The following is a 17,484-nucleotide window of genomic DNA, read 5'->3' as shown; positions in this document are numbered from 1 at the left end:
AATGATATGATTAGGATAACCTCTATTCAAAAACATTTTTTCTAACAGTTTGCATTCCTGTTCAAAATCTGTGTCATCTGATACCATTCTCGCTGCTCTCACCATCTGGCCTTTAATTACGGCCCGTTTTTGATGGTGAGGATGACAACTAGTATAATGCAAAAAACTATTAGAATATGTTGGCTTCCTATAAATTTTTCTTTTATAACAGTAGTTATGTTTATCCTTCTCTAATAAGATATCTAGATAATTGATGAAATCAATACCAATACTATAGGTGAATTCCAAAAATGATGTAGTCTTAGATATGCTATCAATAAATGTTGGAATGTCACTAACATTGCCTGTCCATATACAAAACATGTCATCTTGGTACCTAGTGTACCAATAGACATTGTCTTGAAAAAATGGATCTTGGAAAAGGTATGAATGCTCCCAATGTGCCATCACTGCATTGGCGAAAGAGCCCCCACAAGGGGAGCCCATTGCTACACCCAACTTCTGTAGGTAAAATTATTGTTAAAAGTCATGTAGTTGTTGGTAAGAATAATATCTAACAAAGAAGTCGTTAAATAAGTAGTGTTATGATCAGCTTTCTTACTCACAAGGAATTCAGAAACCCACTCAACGCCTAAACTTTGGGGGATGACAGTATATAGGTCTTTAACGTCTATTGTTAGAAATAAACAGTTTGGTTTAAATTCCAACTTATGTATGTTCTGTAAAAAAGACCATGAATCTCGACAAATTTGTACTTCAGTTTCGAGAAATGGTTTTAAAATACTGTCAATATATTTGGCACACCCATATGTGATTGAACCTCGCCCATCTACAATAATTCTAAATGGGGGTTCTTCCAATGATTTATGAATCTTTGGGGTGCCAAATATTGCTGGAATTTTTGGAGCCAGCATCAAAAAGTAATGGTACAAATCAATATCAATTGATGCTTCTAAGAATAAATCTTCGATAGCTTGTTTTATTCTATTATAGGCCCCATGCACTTCGTTAAGAGATACCTTACAATAAGACGCTGTGCTGAGATGGGCCTCTATTTTATCGGTATATAGTTCTTGATCCATAAACACCAGCCCCCCTCCCTTATCGGGTTTCATAATTCTTACATTACAATTCCTTAATAAGGCGATAAAATCGCGGTCATTTTCACTTAAATTATTGTTATTACATGATTTCTTGTTAGAACATTGTTTAATGGCTCTAAAGTCAAACTCACAAATTTTTTCAAAGGTTATAAGGTCAGAATGCAATGTTGGATTAAATGTGCTTACTATCTTGATGGGATTAATAACAGTAGGATTATTTCCCATCAACAAGTTTAAATTAAGCTTGCGGACAAACAATTTCAGATCTATTATAGTGTCCGCTAGATTCATACTCTTTGAAGGTACAAATGTGAGTCCTTTAGAAAGAAATTCTACCATTTCATCTTCAACCAATAGGCTAGTATAATTAAAAATTTTAAAATCGCCTTTAGATGAAGTGAAAATTTTGACTATCACAATCTGCAGACACATTGTTAGTTATCTCCTGCGGTTCCTCTTGGGGTTTCTCGTTGTTGTCCAGTTCCTGTTCTTCCTCCCATTGTTGGATTTGGGATTGAAGCCGGACTGAAAACCCTGATCTGCCTTTTCATTGCCCCTTCCAATGTCATTACTATTGTTGTTACGATTAATGAGCCTTTCGCTACGGCGAACTGGCTCTTCTAACAAATTGTCTTCATTGGCTATAGGAGTATTATTGTCAGGCCTGTTGTTTAATGGTCCTGGGTTAACTACTGGACCATTTGCATTGATATTGGAATGACTATTGGGTGGGTCTGGATATGCTTGCTGTTTAGAATAAGCTTCAATGTCTCTTGCAAGCTTCTTCTTTTTAGTATGCATGAGTTTGTCCATGGTTGTATCTATACTGCTGTAAATACGGCAGTATTCAAACTTGTATCTATTAAAGTCAACATGATTTTTAATGACTTGATCTAGCATATCCAGCTCTACTTTGAAAGTACAAATGTCTGCATTGTAATACGCAATTAAGGCTTTTAAGAAATCATTGGCTTGACGATCAAAAAGTTCTAATAATTCATGGTGAAAAGGAGACCCAGCAATGAGCCCTGATGGATATCGCCACTGACGTAGACCCTTTGGGATGACATTCTTATTGATGCATTCCTGAAGGTAGGAAACCTCAAGTTGAAGTTTCCTACACTTAAACATTTTGACATCAAACTCATTTATTAAGCTTAATAAATTATTTACTTGCACATTACTTTGCCCACCAGGCAAAACGTTGTTATGAAAAGATTCTTCAAAGAAATTATCTTTACTAAAAAATGCCGCAACTGATGGTGTATTAGAAATTGTCTCGTTATTTACAAGGCCAGTCACATTATTACGAGAAATATTTGCATTATTAACTGATGCTGCGTTACCTTGCCCAGGCTGGATGATGTCAGCCGTTCCTGTAGCGGAGGGTAAAGCGGAAACAAGCCTCGAAGCATAGCTTGGTAACGGGGCTAACCCAGAAGGATTAACCGCTCCATTAGTTGATGGTAGTCCGCCAAAATTATTACTACCTTGTTGCGCGGTCAACACCAAACCTTGTTTTACCTATTACATATTTAATATGCCACTACTGATTTTTACTAAATATATAATAATTGTATTATGGTCCTATATACAGGTTTGCACATAATGGATGTCTTGGTGCTTTAAGACATATTTGTAGATTAATAGCACTTTAGCAATCAATTAATTAATGTGTTAATTGATGTTAGTATTTAAATTTTAGCCGTCAGTGTTTAACTGTTTTGTCCGAAGAAGGCTTGGAATGGTCCGAGCCGAAAGCGCTTATAATAAACAGTTTTAATAATTAATTTGTGCTGCAGACTCCTATTGCTTCCAGTTTTAAAAGTTTTCAGTCCTTTTTCGTGCTTGTGTTTCTGTTTACTGTTGTCCATCAGATTAAAATTGATATTAGAGGGGGTCCGTGGCAGCTCCATTTAGAGGAGCAGGAATTGTTTTGGCAGATTAGAACATCTGCACAGATTCCCCCAGGTTTAAATGATTATGCTTCCATTAAGTGTATTCTCAAGCTTAAAGCTTTACTGAGATGAATATTTAGTTTGTGAGTATTAATCACTTAGGTCTTTAATTTTTAAAGCTTATGAAGGTTCAGGATCTAAATTAAATTATTTATAAATTAATGCAGTATTATAACCAATGTCAAATTTGAGTTGGTAAGGTATGTTTGTTCACTTTTCCATTTTTTTATGTCTTGTTTCAAGTCAATAATAGATATTTATTTATGGTGGTTATTTATTTCTTATAATCATATAAAATGATTATTGAAAAATTAATTTTATTGTATGGCTGAAATTTCAGCCCTTTGAAGCTTGAATGTTAATGTTTTATAAGTCTTAATTGATTTTGTTCTTTGATAGGTTAATTGATTTATGTGTTTTAACTTGAGTTGTTATATATAAGTGCTGCTGAGTGTTACGTATGTTGTCTGATGAAGGCTGAGTATTATTTCAGCCGAAAGCGCTTACAGTAATAAACAGTCCGTGCCGTTTTACCAGTTTGTTTCCGTTTACCTTCTCTTTTTGTAAAAATAGAAAAAGTACAGTTTTGTACCTACCATAAATGTAGATGTCCGAACAGGATAGCATCTGCAGTCATAACAAATGGGTTGTCCTGTCGTCAGGCAGCCCTTCGGTCGGCCGGATTCCAAAGTCTGGGTCCGGCTTCGGCTGATGTCGCACTTCACCCGACGTCAACTCTGCTGGTCTTCGGGTATAAAGGCATCAGCCGACGCCATTTTCCTCAGTGTTTCTTGCCCCAGATGCCAGTTGCCCTCTTGGAAAGCTAAATTTTGGATAAATGCCAATGTTTCCAAAACGGTAGAAGGCAAACACAAAAAATAAGCATGTATGTACATATATACAAACAAATACACCATAAGAGACCCCCCCCCAGCTAGCTAATAGGAGGGTAAATACCCTAGGAGTACCACAGAGGGGAAGGAGGGAGGGTAATCCTGACTGCAGATGCTATCCTGTTCGGACATCTACATTTATGGTAGGTACAAAACTGTACTATGTCCTTCAAGGTAGCATCTGCAGTCATAACAAATGGGTAGAATACCATAGCCAACTAGGGGTGGAGGAAGAAAAATTATGGTGTAGTTAGGATCCCTTGCAGTACAGCAGAGGCAAACCCTGCTCGGGATCTAGAAAATAGAGGTAAATTATAATGCTTGGCAGATGTATGCACGGAGGTCCAAGTAGCCGCCTCAATAATGTCCTTGGTTGCCACTCCTCGTAAGAAAGCTGTGGCAGTGGCTGTAGCCCTTGTAGAATGAGGTCTTATGTTCTGTGGAATTGGTTTTCCATGGTAGGAGTAACAGAATCTTATGCAATTTCCTATCCATTTGGAGATTGTCTGTTTGGAAATTGCTTTTCCTTCCCTTCCTGTTGCATAGGCTACTAAAAGCTGGTCAGTTTTTCTGTTACCTTTGGTTCTGTCCAGGTAGTAGCGTAACTGTCTATGTACATCCAAGGTATGCAGCAGTCTTTCCCCCCTGTTCTGTGGATTGGGAAAGAAGGTAGGTAGGTGGATTGCCTGGTTTAAAGACACTCTGGATACCACCTTAGGCATAAATGTAGGATTAGTTCTCATGGAGACCCTATCTTGATGGAAGATTAGGAAGGGTTGTACTGCCATTAAGGCCTGTAGTTCCGAAACCCTCCTTGCTGAAGTAATTGCCAGTAGGAAAGCAGTTTTCCATGATAGGTGTTGGAGTTCTGCTGTTGCTGCTGGTTCAAATGGAGGGAGTGTCAATTTTTCTAGCACGAAGTTCAAGTCCCATGCTGGTAATGGTGGTTTCCTAGGAGGTTTTACATTCTTGATCCCTCTGAGGAACTGCCTGAGTAGAGGATGTGAAAAGACAGGTGGATCGAAGCTGTATTCTGCTGAAATAGCTGATGCATGTATCTTGGAGGAATAAGACAGGCCTGTATGCAGAAGCTCTGCCAAGTACTCCAGGATGTTAGCAATATCTATGTTCGACACATCTTTTCCTCTTTCAGTACTCCAAATGACAAACCTTTTCCATTTTCCTGCATAGTTCCTTCTTGTTGAAGGTCTGCGGGCTTCAAGGATAATGTCTTTAACCCTTTGGGATAGGTCTGGGTTAGTTGCTGCTATGTGATGTTCCAGGCAGTCAGTTGCAATGTTTTTAGGTTTGGATGCATGATGTTGTAGTTGTTCTGAGTTAACATCAAAGGCATCAGGGGTATTGACCACATTCTCCCCTGAGACATGCTCCTCAGCAATGGATACCAGTGTTGTCTTGGCCAATTCGGAGCTATCAGGATTATCCTTGGGCGTTCCTCTTTGATTTTGAGTAGTACCTTGTGCATCAAAGGGAGAGGTGGAAATGCATATGCTGTCAGGCCTTTCCAACTGAAGGATAGAGAGTCCACCTTCCATGCAAGTGGGTGGCATGTCCTTGTGCAGAATTTTTTGAGCTGGTGATTGAGTGGGGATGCGAATAGGTCTATTTGTGGCATTCCCCATTTCTTTGTGATGGCCTTGAAGATGTCCGGGTGTAGCATCCATTCGTGAGCATCCGAGGTGGTTCTGCTTAACATGTCTGCTAGGGTGTTTTCTTTTCCCGGCACAAACATTGCCTGCAACTGGATGTTGTAGCTCAGAGCCATATTCCAAAGGTCCAGAGTCATTCTGCATAGGGGTATGAATGAGTGCCTCCTTGTTTGTTGATGTACCACATGACTGTGGTGTTGTCTGTCCTTATCATTAAATGGCCTTCTTTGAGGAATGGTCTGAATTTCAGTATTGCTAGTTTTACTGCCAGCATTTCTTTTTGGTTTATGTGCAGGTGCAGCTGGTCTTGAGTCCACAATCCCTGTATGCATTTGTCCAACATGTGCGCCCCCCAGCCTAGGTCTGAGGCGTCCGTTGTGATGGTTTGGCTTGCTTGAAAGTTGTGGAAGGGTAAGCCTGGGTTTGACTGGCATGCTTGAGCCCCACCATAGGAACTCCTGTTTCAGGCATGGGATTAGTGGGATTTCGGTTTCTAAGGTGTGCCTGTGTTGAGACCATAAATTCTTTAGGTACCACTGTAGCTTTCTCATATGCAGTCTGGCATGTGGGACCAAGATTATGCATGATGCCATGAAGCCCAAGGCCTGCAGTACTTTTCTTGCTGTTAGTTTGTTCTGCTTTGTTAATGCCAAGAAGTAAAGAGGGAGTTGTTTTTGTTTTTCTGCAGTTAGGAATGCCATTTGTTTTACTGTGTCCAAATCCGCACCCAAGAATGTTCTTGTTTGGGATGGTATCAGTTTTGACTTTTGAAAATTGACTGTGTATCCCAGGGCTTGTAGTAAGCAAATGACTCTTTGTAGATCTGTTGTCAGCTTGCTTTTGTTGTCCGCTTGTAACAGGCAGTCATCCAGGTATGGATAAATTTGTATTCCCTGTAGCCTGCAGTGAGCGATTACTGATGCCAGGCATTTTGTGAATACTCTGGGCACAGTAGATAAGCCAAAGGGCAATGCTGAGAATTGATAATGCTCTGATCCTGCAAGAAATCTGAGGTATCTTCTGCAATTTGGTCGTATGGGGACGTGCAGGTATGCCTCCTTGAGATCTAGAGTTACCAGCCAACACTCCTTGCCCAGCATGGGAAGAAGTTGCTGTAGGGTCAGCATTTTGAATTTTGGGACAATGATGTATGTGTTTAAGACGGACAGGTCGAGAATAGGTCTCCAACTTTTCTCTTTTCTTGGTACTAGGAAGAGTCTGGAGTAGAATCCTTTGCCCTGTTCTGTTATTGGTACTCTTTCCACAGCTCTCATCTTTGTTAATTCTGCTATCTGCTTTAGAGCTTCTGTTTTTTGATTTGGAGGTAGATTTGGCATTCCTCTTTTTACTGGTAAGGTGTGGAAGTGGAACCTGTAGCCTTGGTCTATGGTTTGCAAAATCCACTTGTCTTTTGTGATACAGTGCCAATTTTTCAAAAATAAGGCTAACTTTCCGCCTAAAGGTGCTGCTATTTGCTCCCTGGTAGGCAGTGTCAGAGCCAAGTCACTGTGATTGTCCTGTTGTAGTGGCAGTGGCTGTGTCTGTGCTTCGGTTATTGCCTTGCCACTGGCGTCCTCTGTAGGCACCTCCTCTGGATTGATTTCTGCCTCTAGAGCGTCTATTCCTACCTCTTTGAGATTTTGAGGAGTCTGGAAAGGACCAATTTTTGGCAGGCCAGTTCCTGCTAAACCTTGGGGGCTGAACCTGTAAGAAATCCTTAACTGTTTGTACAGATTTTGCCTTTTCTTCCATTTTCTTCATTACTTGCTGAGCAGGTGTACCAAATAGACTGGCCTTATCCATAGGAGCATCTAATAGCTTTGCTTTAACATGATCCGGCAAGACCTGTTCTTTCAACCATGCATGCCTTCTTATCACTGTGCCAGTCATGGCTGATCTAAATGAAGCCTCCAGTGCATCATAGCCACATTTTAAAGAATGGTTACTAACCTGTTGGATGTTATTCACCATTTCTAAAACATATTTCTTATCTAAGGAGTCATCAGAGGACAGTTTCTTAGTTAGCTGATCAAGCATAAACTCTTGGTATTGGATCATATGAAACTGACAGTTTAAAGGTCTAGCTGAGAGAGTAGCAGAGGTGTAAACTTTTTTTCCCCCATCTCTCTAAGGACCTGGATTCCCTTTCAGAAGGAGTAGGGTTTTTTGCTGAGGTCGAGGCTACTGCCTTAGGCCCCTGGGATATAGTCTCAGGATCTGCAAGTGGGGCCTTGTATAAGTGGTGATGAGTGTCTGGCACCCTGTAAAATCTATCTGGTTTGGCAGGGGCTGGAGGTAAAGTATCAGGAGCAGTGCAAACATCATTAAATGCATCATCCACAACAGGCAGTACTGGAGGTATAGCTAAGGGCCTATGTTGTGGTAAGTGTAGAAAAGTCCTAAGCCTTTTTCTTGGTCTGAGAAGTCTTGTCCCTGCCATTGGAATTGTTCTCTCATGGCATGTAAGGTTTCCCCAAAGGAAAATTCCTCTGGCGGAGAGGCAGATGGGATGGATTCTTCAGCATCGGAATCTCTTCATATGTAGACAAAGGAGCCTCTGGCTGGTCTGTAATGTCTGAGTCATTCACAGAATCATCAGAGGACACTGGCTCGGGAGGCTCTACTCTAGATCTCTTTTCTGGTGGCTGAGAGGCCCTGTCTGGGTGAATTGGGATCCCCTAATTAAGGATATTAAATCCTCTGCCAGAGTAAGCATTTGTGAACTAGAAGTGGGCCTGTGTGAGGGGGGCTTAACAGGCACTGATTTTACAGTTTTGTCTGCTTTGGCCCTGGCAAAGGCCTTAATAGACATGGCTGCAGGAGGCCTAGCAGCACCACGTGCTGGGGTAGAGACATCCAAAGGGATGGTGTCTGATAAATCACTAGGAACCACAGTAGTAGGCAAAACTTCTGAGGCCGATTCAACTAAGGTAGCAGGAGCCTCAGTAGTAGTCATGGATTCGGCTGAAGATTGACCGGTATTCTCGGTTTCGGCCGAAACCGAGACACTCGCGGCTTGCTTAACCGTGGTTTCGGCCGAAACCGCGGACCGCGAGTGTCGGTCTTTTTCTTTGCATTTTTTAACAATTTGGGTAGTCGGAGGATCCGACGGCATAATGTACGCAAAATCTGAGCCAAAAAACTGTTCAGCAAACTCCGACCGACGCCTAAGCGTTCGTCGGTTGAAGGAAGCACAGGCCGAACAGGCTGCTACGTCGTGGTCTGGGCCTAAGCAAGGCAGACAGTAAGAGTGGAAATCTTTATGAGGTATTTGTTTCCCACAAGTTAAACAGTTATTGACTTTTTCTGACATCGGCTGAGGCAAGAAAGAGTCCCCAACGGGGTACTTAGCTTTTTAGAAGTCTTCGAAGTAGTATTCGGTAGTAGTAATCTCTGGATCTGACCGACCGGCACTTGCAAACAGCTTCTGCTTCGGGCGCCACGCGGCAAGAAAGACTGAGGAAAATGGCATCGGCTGATGCCTTTATACCCGAAGACCAGCAGAGATGACGTCGGGTGAAGTGCGACATCAGCCGAAGCCGGACCCAGACTTTGGAATCCGGCCGACCGAAGGGCTGCCTGACGACAGGACAACCCATTTGTTATCACTGCAGATGCTACCTTGAAGGACATCAAGCAGTACCTCAGAAAGAGAGGCTAAAGATGAACATCATATGCTGAAGAAAGACTTGTAAAGAGACTTTGTAGCTAAGGCGTAAATTAGGATAGATATCAATGATAGCCTTCATTAATGGCATACTCGCCTGAACTTGAACAAGCAATCAAGAAAAAGAAATGTTTACAAGAATTTCTTAACCACAAATGCATTTTTGGCCAACTTCACAGTTAATGCTATTAAACACAGACTACAAAAAGTGAAAAAAAGACATTATACATTTATCTGCTGACTAGCCTCTCTGTCTGATGACATCATAAATTATATGTGATGACTGCAAAAAATCAAAGTGGATAGTACAAAACTATCAGTGGAAAAAAAAGATGGAATTTTTCCACTTCAAAAAAGTGCCTGTTTTAGTCTCAAGCAGCTCTTTTATACATGGATTCTCTAGCTGTGGCTCTATAATCCACCATTGTTCAGCCACAGGAAAATGACCACCTGCTAACAATATCTGCTAGGTACCTTGAGATCTGTCTAACAACTGATCCCAAAAATGATTATAAACATACAGCAGACTATCAATAAAACAGATTCCAAAGAATTTGACATTTTGCACCAAAGTACTCATTATTCAGAATCACATGCATTTTTTATATTTAGTACTTGTAAAATGTTTGTTACTGAGTGGTCTATGTATAATATTTTAATTATGGTAATACAAATACACAAAAAAGTATAACAATGTTTGAGAATGATGATGGAAAGTGCATTTAATCAAAGGTTTAATTTTAAGAATTTGTCTAAAAAACTGAATTAGTTAACCATACATCCTTGTGTTACAAAAACAGGTCCTTCTGTAAACATATTTTAATACTTAATTGAACTATTAAGTCAAATGCCCAACAAATCTTGCTGTTAACAGAAAATTTAGTTAAGTGAATTAGGTTATGAAGCAGCATGACGAAATGAAGAAAGCACAGAGTAACGCGTCTATTAAATATGGCACAACCTAAGTAACACTGGGGGAGAAGGAAGTGAAGCAACATGAAAGAGATGCTACCCTTATGCAGAGGGCCTTCAAAACAAAACAAGATGGATGAAAAAAATTTAGATGATGCTCAAATGTTGTAACAGTTGTGAGGCTCTTCCATAAAAATATTTCTTTGCAGCTTTCCCAGGGCATCCTGTTTTGCCCAGATTCAAGCCCTGGCAAAATACTAGATTCTCCACCATACAAAAACATGTACAAATGTTTCTGCATCATCTAGTAAAACATTCACAGAATTGCTGTTTCCTATTATTGTTGCAACAAATGATTGTTTCTACTGCTGAATATATTGATACTTTTGTAACTAAAAATAAACTTCTGAAGGAGAGTGCTGCTAGTTAAATCAGATGATGTGGAAGAAAAACTGCAAAAAAAAAAAAACAGGACAGTCAACATTACAGTGATTGAAAATCATCATAAAGGGTACCAAGTGCAAACATTTCAATTAGTGCTAACAACAACAACAAGCAGCAACATAAGAAAGACTACAAAACCTTGTGCCTCTGTCACAACAGACCTTTAATGGGTTTATTATATCGTCATATTACGGTTGCATATTATGACTTAAATTAGTTTTCCTGTTTGATGGTATACTTTTCATGAGGTAAGCAAATTCAAGGAGGTTTGCTCCAAAAACTTAAAACTGGACAATAATTTATGTACAAGGTATACAATTCCAAACATTGCAAATCATTCTCTATACTATACCTGCTCTTTCTGTTTCCTTTCCCTTTCAACTTGTTCTTTTTTCTTCCTCTTAGCAGCTTCCTGAAATAGACATAATACAAATTTCTGACTTGCGTACCACTTAGGGGTAGAATAATGCTCTAGTGACAGACAAAGAACCCCTGGAAAAATAAGTCATAAATCTGAGAGAAAAGGAAAAAAGTCTGTAGATGTTGCAGACCTGAGAGAAAAGGAAAAGAATAAAGTCTGTTGATTTAAATATGCTAAATAACAAAAGCCCCTACCCATAATGACACAGTTTATTATATTTTGTTATTAATTATACCTCTAATAATTTCCTTCTTTCGTCTACAGGATTCACCCTCTTTACTGGAGCAGGTAGGGCCTGGACAAAAAGTGAAACTGTACATTAGACAAAAGACTAGTATATTTACAATGCTAATATAAGTATCAACACAAAGTCAAGAAAAAAAATCCCAGAGAATAATCTATAATACTGCAATATCACTACAGATAGTTACACTGTAAAAGAAACATTACCCAATACCTGTAGTATCCAACCTGAAGTTTCTGCCACTATAAAATGTCAACGTTACTTTCAGGGGAAAAAAAAGTTTTCACTCGTGTTTGCCTCATTTACACAGCTAATGTCCAGAAACTAAAATAAGACTCCATTTTTTTTCACAAAATGGAAAAGAAATAGTCTGAAAAGGAAGCAGTCTGGTAAAAGTGGGACAATTAAAGAAAAACTTGCACAGCTCAGTTCTTTGAGAACAGTTCATCAGCTTGACACCAAAACCCATGACTATCAGTTGATCTGAAAGAAGGGCTTCTGCAGTACGTAAGTGCTGAAATTTCATCGAATATCCCTGACTGGATCCATTTTTGAATTTCTCATCGCTCCCATGTTCAAGGTGGGGGCTATGCATACTTCTTGCTGACATACATGATACCCCACACATCTGACCTAGCTTGGCCTTGTTCCACTCAGTTCAGAATTTGCCATCAAAACCTGAACAAATAAAGCTTACAGTAGAAGAAAAATAAAATGAAACAAACAAGAATATCATAAATTATACAGCTGCTGTAGAAAGAACTTCTCAAAAGGTGCATGACAGAGACTCCATACTGACAAAAAGGACAGCAGGATAGCCACCAAGCTCATATTAAAGGCGGCATACTTGTAAATCAACTGATACGGTGAAGGTGTACCTCTCATAACTCACCCTGGAAGCTTATGCATTTCATGTCAAAAGGCATAATAAGTAACAGGAGATGTGATCTAACCTTCATGAGGTCTACAGTTAAAATAATTTCTCTAGAAATTCAGTGTACAGTGTGACAGTCAGATCACCATAAATAGCTCACCAGCCTTAAGGTTACACATTATACACCCTATATCTGATAACCCCTTTTTGAAGCTACAGCTATGAATACACAGGTTCAATTGTCAAGCATATGACCTTACTGGGTCTTCAAGAAACTTGACTGCTGCAACCTCATAAATTAATGAAAAAACATTCACTGGGATTGTTCCTTTTCCCCAAATCTTGGCAGGGCAAAAGTTTATGGGGTGTATGGGAGCTTTGGGGCATAGCCCCATTCTGAAAACAGCCTATCATAAGAACACTGCATAAAACATTTAATACAAGATCAGGAGTACTGTTAAAGACTTAAAAAAAATAAATAAATAAAACTGAAAAATATCAAACTTGAATCATATCTACAGAAATGCACACAGCTATCAATGAGAACAGAGAAACTGTAACCCCACATTTACCTTTATATGTTTATGGTTATTTCATTGCATTTCTTTTTTAATCTCTTTCTAGCTAGCTAACCAAATGAGTGGGCTGGCCCTTAGACCCTTTTTCACCAACAATAAGGGGTCACTATTGGGGACATAAGGGATTTAAGTGCATCTTGCACCTTTCTTCCCCAAATACACAGCACAAAAAGTCAATCAGCCAAGGGGAAAAGGACAAGTTACATTAACAAATTCCCAACACTACAACTCAAACTGCTTTATCAATTAGACGTTTTTGGAAGTAAAGGGCTTGGTCAAAGGCTAGAAGCACAGCATTAAAGTGGAGGCTTTATCTAGGATTGAAGCCTGACTCCCCAGATCATCATTTCAGCTGCTCTATCATTAACCTATTGATGTAGCTTTGAAATGACCAAGACTTTGAAGCCTCATCTCTCCCCTGTACATGTGTGACTCACACACTAACAAGTCAAAGAAAAAGTACAGTTTTGTACCTACCATAAATGTAGATGTTCGAGTGCTAATACAGCTGCAGTCATAACAGATGGGTTCTCCTGCCATCAGGCGGGTCCTCGGTCAGCCGAATTCCAAAGTCTAGGTCCGGCGTCGGTTGTCGTCGCTTCTTCCCTGACGTCAGTGTGACAGGGGTATAAAAGAACCAGCAGACGCCATTTTCTTCAGTTTTTCTTGCCCCAGATGTCAGGTGACCCCAGAAGGAAGGCAATACATAAATTTATGTAATAATGCAATGCAATATAATCAAAATACAGTAGTTGCAAGCAAATACACCATAAATGAATACCCCAATCAGGTTGTATGAGGAGGTGTTAGCCAATAGGCCTGTCCCAAGAGGGGAAGGAGGGAGGGAAACCTGGACTGCAGCTGTATTAGCACTCGAACATCTACATTTATGGTAGGTACAAAACTGTACTATGTTCATCATGCATACAGCTGCAGTCATAACAGATGGGTAGAATCCCTAAGCTAAAAAAGGGGTGGTAGGCACTAGGTGGAACTAGGAGGAGCCAGGATGCCCTGCAAGACTGCAGTGGCAAAGCCTGCTCTAGTTTTGGAGTATAATGGTAGGTGGTAGTGCTTGGAGAAGGTATGCACAGAACTCCAAGTGGCTGCTTCCAAAATATCTTTGGTAGGAACTCCTCTGAGGAAAGCTGCAGAGGTAGCTGTGGCCCTTGTGGAGTGAGATCTGATGCCTGCAGGTACAGTTTTCCCATGAAAAGAGTAACAAAAGCGTATGCAGTGGGCTATCCATTTTGAGATTGTTTGGAAATTGGCTTCCCTTGAGCTCCTATAGCATAGGACACAAAGAGTTGTTCTGATTTTCTGAAAGGCTTTGTTCTGTCCAAATAATAACGCAGCTGTCTGTGGATGTCCAAGGAATGTAGTAGTCTCTCCCCTTTGTTTTGAGGATTAGGGTAAAAGGTAGGTAAGTGGATAGCCTGATTCAAAGCTACCCTGGATACCACCTTTGGTATAAAGGACGGGTTGGTTCGTAAGGAAACTCTGTCCTGATGGAAAATGATGAAAGGCTGCACAGCCATGAGGGCTTGTAGTTCCGATACCCTGCGAGCTGAGGTGATAGCCAGAAGGAAGGCTGTTTTCCAGGACAAATATTGCAAATCTGTTGAGGCAGCTGGCTCAAAAGGAGGCAAGGTCAGCTTTTCTAGAATGAAATTGAGGTCCCAAGCAGGTATTGGTTGTTTCCTTGGGGGTTTTATATTCTTAGCCCCTCTGAGGAACTGTCTTAAGAGGGGGTGAGAGAATAAAGGTGGATCAGTGTTGTATTCTGCAGAAATGGCTGAGGCATGGATTTTGATGGAGGAGAATGAAAGTCCACTGCTTAGCAGCTCAGCTAGATACTGTAATATTTGAGGTAAATTCAGTATTCTGGCCCTTTTTCTCATTCCAGGCACAAAACTGTTTCTATTTTGCGGAGTAAGCTTTTCTAGTAGACGGCTTTCTGGCCTCCAAAATGACATCCTGCACCTCCTTGGAGAGTAGGGTCTGTTGTGAAGTTAAGGAATCTTCCAAGCGGCCAGATTGAGTGTTTTCAGCTGACTGTGAAGAGTTTTGAAGCTGTGCTGAGTCAGAAGAAGAGGCATTAGAGGTAGGGTCCATGGTGGAGAATGCGTCAGGCTCCGCAGGAGTGGGTACCAGTGCTGTCTTGGCCAGTCTGGAGCAATGAGAATCATCTTTGGTCTGTCTGATCTGGTTTTTAATAGAACTTTGGGCAGTAGAGGAAGAGGTGGAAAGGTATAAACTGTCATTGTTGTTCAACTGAAAGAGAGAGCGTCCACTCTCCAGGCCTGTGGATGAAAAGTCCTTGAGCAGAATTTTGTCAATTGGTGATTTTTGTGGGAGGCAAAGAGATCTATGTCTGGCCTTCCCCATGCTTGAATTATCTCTGTAAAAACTTGAGGATGCAACTTCCATTCGTGTGGATCTGTCATATTTCTGCTTAGGTTGCCTGCCAGCGTGTTTTCCTTGCCTGGCAAGTGCTGTGCTTGAAGTTCGATTTGTAATTCCAGAGCCATGTTCCAAAGTGACATGGCCAGCCTGCAAAGGGGGTATGAATGGGTTCCTCCCTGTTTATGTACCACATTACTGTGGTGTTGTCTGTCCTTATCAATAGTTGACCTGGATGCAGAAGTTCTATGAAAGCTATAATAGCATTTATTACTGCTAGCATTTCCTTTTGATTGATGTGAAGGTGCTTTTCTTTTTGGGACCTTTTGCCCTGAATGCACCGATCTGTCATGTGCGCCCCCCAGGTGTAGTCCGAGGCATCTGTTGTGATGACTTGATTTGCTTGAGGCTTGCAGAATGGGAGACCTGTGTTTGTTTGGCATGCTTGAGCCCACCACAGAAATTCCTTTTGAAGACATGGAATGAGTGGTATAATTGTTTCCAAACTGTGGCTGTGTTGAGACCATAGGTTTTTCAGGTACCATTGAAGTTTCCTCATATGCAGCTTTGCACATGGGATTAGTAGGATGCAAGATGCCATGAATCCCAGAGCCTGCAGGATTTTCCTTGCAGTCAGCCTGGTGAAATTTGCTAGTTTTCTGAAGTATTGAGTTAGTTGCCCCTGTTTCTCTGGCGTGAGGTAGGCCATCTGGGTGTTTGTGTCCAAGTTGGCACCCAGGAAAATTATTTTCTGAGAGGGTATTAGCCTTGATTTCTTTTTGTTGACTGTGTATCCCAGAGAATTCAACAGTATTACAAAAGCCAGATGTTTCAGAAGTATGTGCTTGCTGTCCGCTTGGATCAGGCAGTTGTCCAAATAGGGGTATATTTGTATCCCTTGAAGTCTGCAGTAGGCAATTACTGATGCCAGGCATTTCGTGAATACTCTGGGCGCAGTAGATAAGCCAAAGAGCAATGCAGAGAATTGATAATGGGTTGAACCTGCAAGAAATCTGAGGTATCTTCTGCAATTTTGTCTGATTGGGACATGCAGTTATGCCTCCTTGAGGTCCAATGTTACCAGCCAAGACTCCTTGCCCAGCATGGAAAGAAGCTGCTGTAATGTGAGCATCTTGAATTTTGGCACGAGTAAAAATGTGTTTAGGATGGAGAACTCCAAAATAGGTCTCTAATCTTTTCCCTTCCTTGGTACCAGGAATATTCTGGAATAAAAACCTTGACCTTGTTCTCGAGTAGGTACCTCTTGAATAGCTTTCATGTCCATGAGATCTGAAATTTGTCTTTGTGCCTCTGCCCTTTGATTGTGTGGCAGGTTTGGCATGCCTCTCATTTTTGGAAGGGTGTGAAAATGGAATCTGTAGCCTCTGTTTATAATGTCCAGGGATCCATTTGTCTTTTGTGACAATATGCCAATTTTTCGAAAATAATGCCAGTTTTCCGCCTAAGGGTGCTGCCATTTGAGCCTTGCTTGGCATGCAAAGGGGAAAGTCATTGGGTTTGCTTTCTGAATGGCTGCGAACTATCCTCACCACCTCTTTGTGTAGGAGCTTGCCATTGTCTGCCTCTAAACGATGCTTGAGATTGCCCTCTGCCCCTCGGGCGCCTGTATCTACCTCTTTGGGGTCTGTCCGTGGCTGGAAAGGACCAATTTTTGGAAGGCCAATTTCTACTGAAACGTGGAGGTTGTACCTGTAAAAAATCTTTCACTGTTTGCATTGATTTAGCCTTTTCCTCCATTTTCTTGAATACCTCCTCAGCTTTAACACCAAATAATACATCCTTTTGTAGAGGGGCATCTAGTAATTTAGCTTTGACATGATCTGGTAAGGTTTGCTCCTTGAGCCAGGCATGTCTACGTATGACTGATCCTGTAACAGCAGCTCTACATGAGGCCTCTAGAGCATCAAAACCACATTGCAAGGCATGTTTACCCACTTGTTCTGCACTATGCATCAAATCCTGCAACTCCTTCAAGTCTGGTTGTTCAGGTTGTGACATTTTGCTTCTCAACTGTGATAACAGAAACTGTTGGTACTTTAACATATGGAACTGGCAGTTTAATGCCCTCATGGTTAAGGTGGCCGAGGTGTATACCTTTTTTCCCCACCTTTCTAAAGATCTGGAATCTCTCTCGGAAGGTAATGGATCTTTAGCAGTGGAGGCCTTAATTCCCTTGGGGCCCTGTGAGATAGTTTCTGGGTCAGCCGCATGGCTTTTGTATAAAAATTGGTGAGAGTCAGCAACCCGGTAGTACCTGTCAGGCTTGACTGGGGCTGGAGGTAAAGAGTCTGGGTTA

At 41.0% G+C, this 17,484-nt stretch overlaps 1 protein-coding gene across 1 annotated transcript in view; it reads right to left on the bottom strand.

Annotated features, from left to right (window-relative positions):
- NEK1 (NIMA related kinase 1) overlaps positions 1-17,484 on the bottom strand; it is a gene marked incomplete in the record, with an annotated part of 3,475,820 nt that overhangs the window by 2,211,266 nt on the left and 1,247,070 nt on the right. The window contains 2 exon segments of the mRNA XM_044062568.1: positions 11,000-11,059; positions 11,304-11,363. Coding sequence (XP_043918503.1) covers positions 11,000-11,059; positions 11,304-11,363 — 120 coding nt within the window.

This window comes from Protopterus annectens, chromosome 2.part1, assembly GCF_019279795.1.
Source record: "Protopterus annectens isolate FY-2018-M chromosome 2.part1, PAN1.0, whole genome shotgun sequence".
Lineage (NCBI taxonomy): Eukaryota > Metazoa > Chordata > Ceratodontiformes > Protopteridae > Protopterus > Protopterus annectens.
Note: the sequence above shows the minus strand (reverse complement) of the source record. Positions and strands in the feature narration are given on the sequence as shown.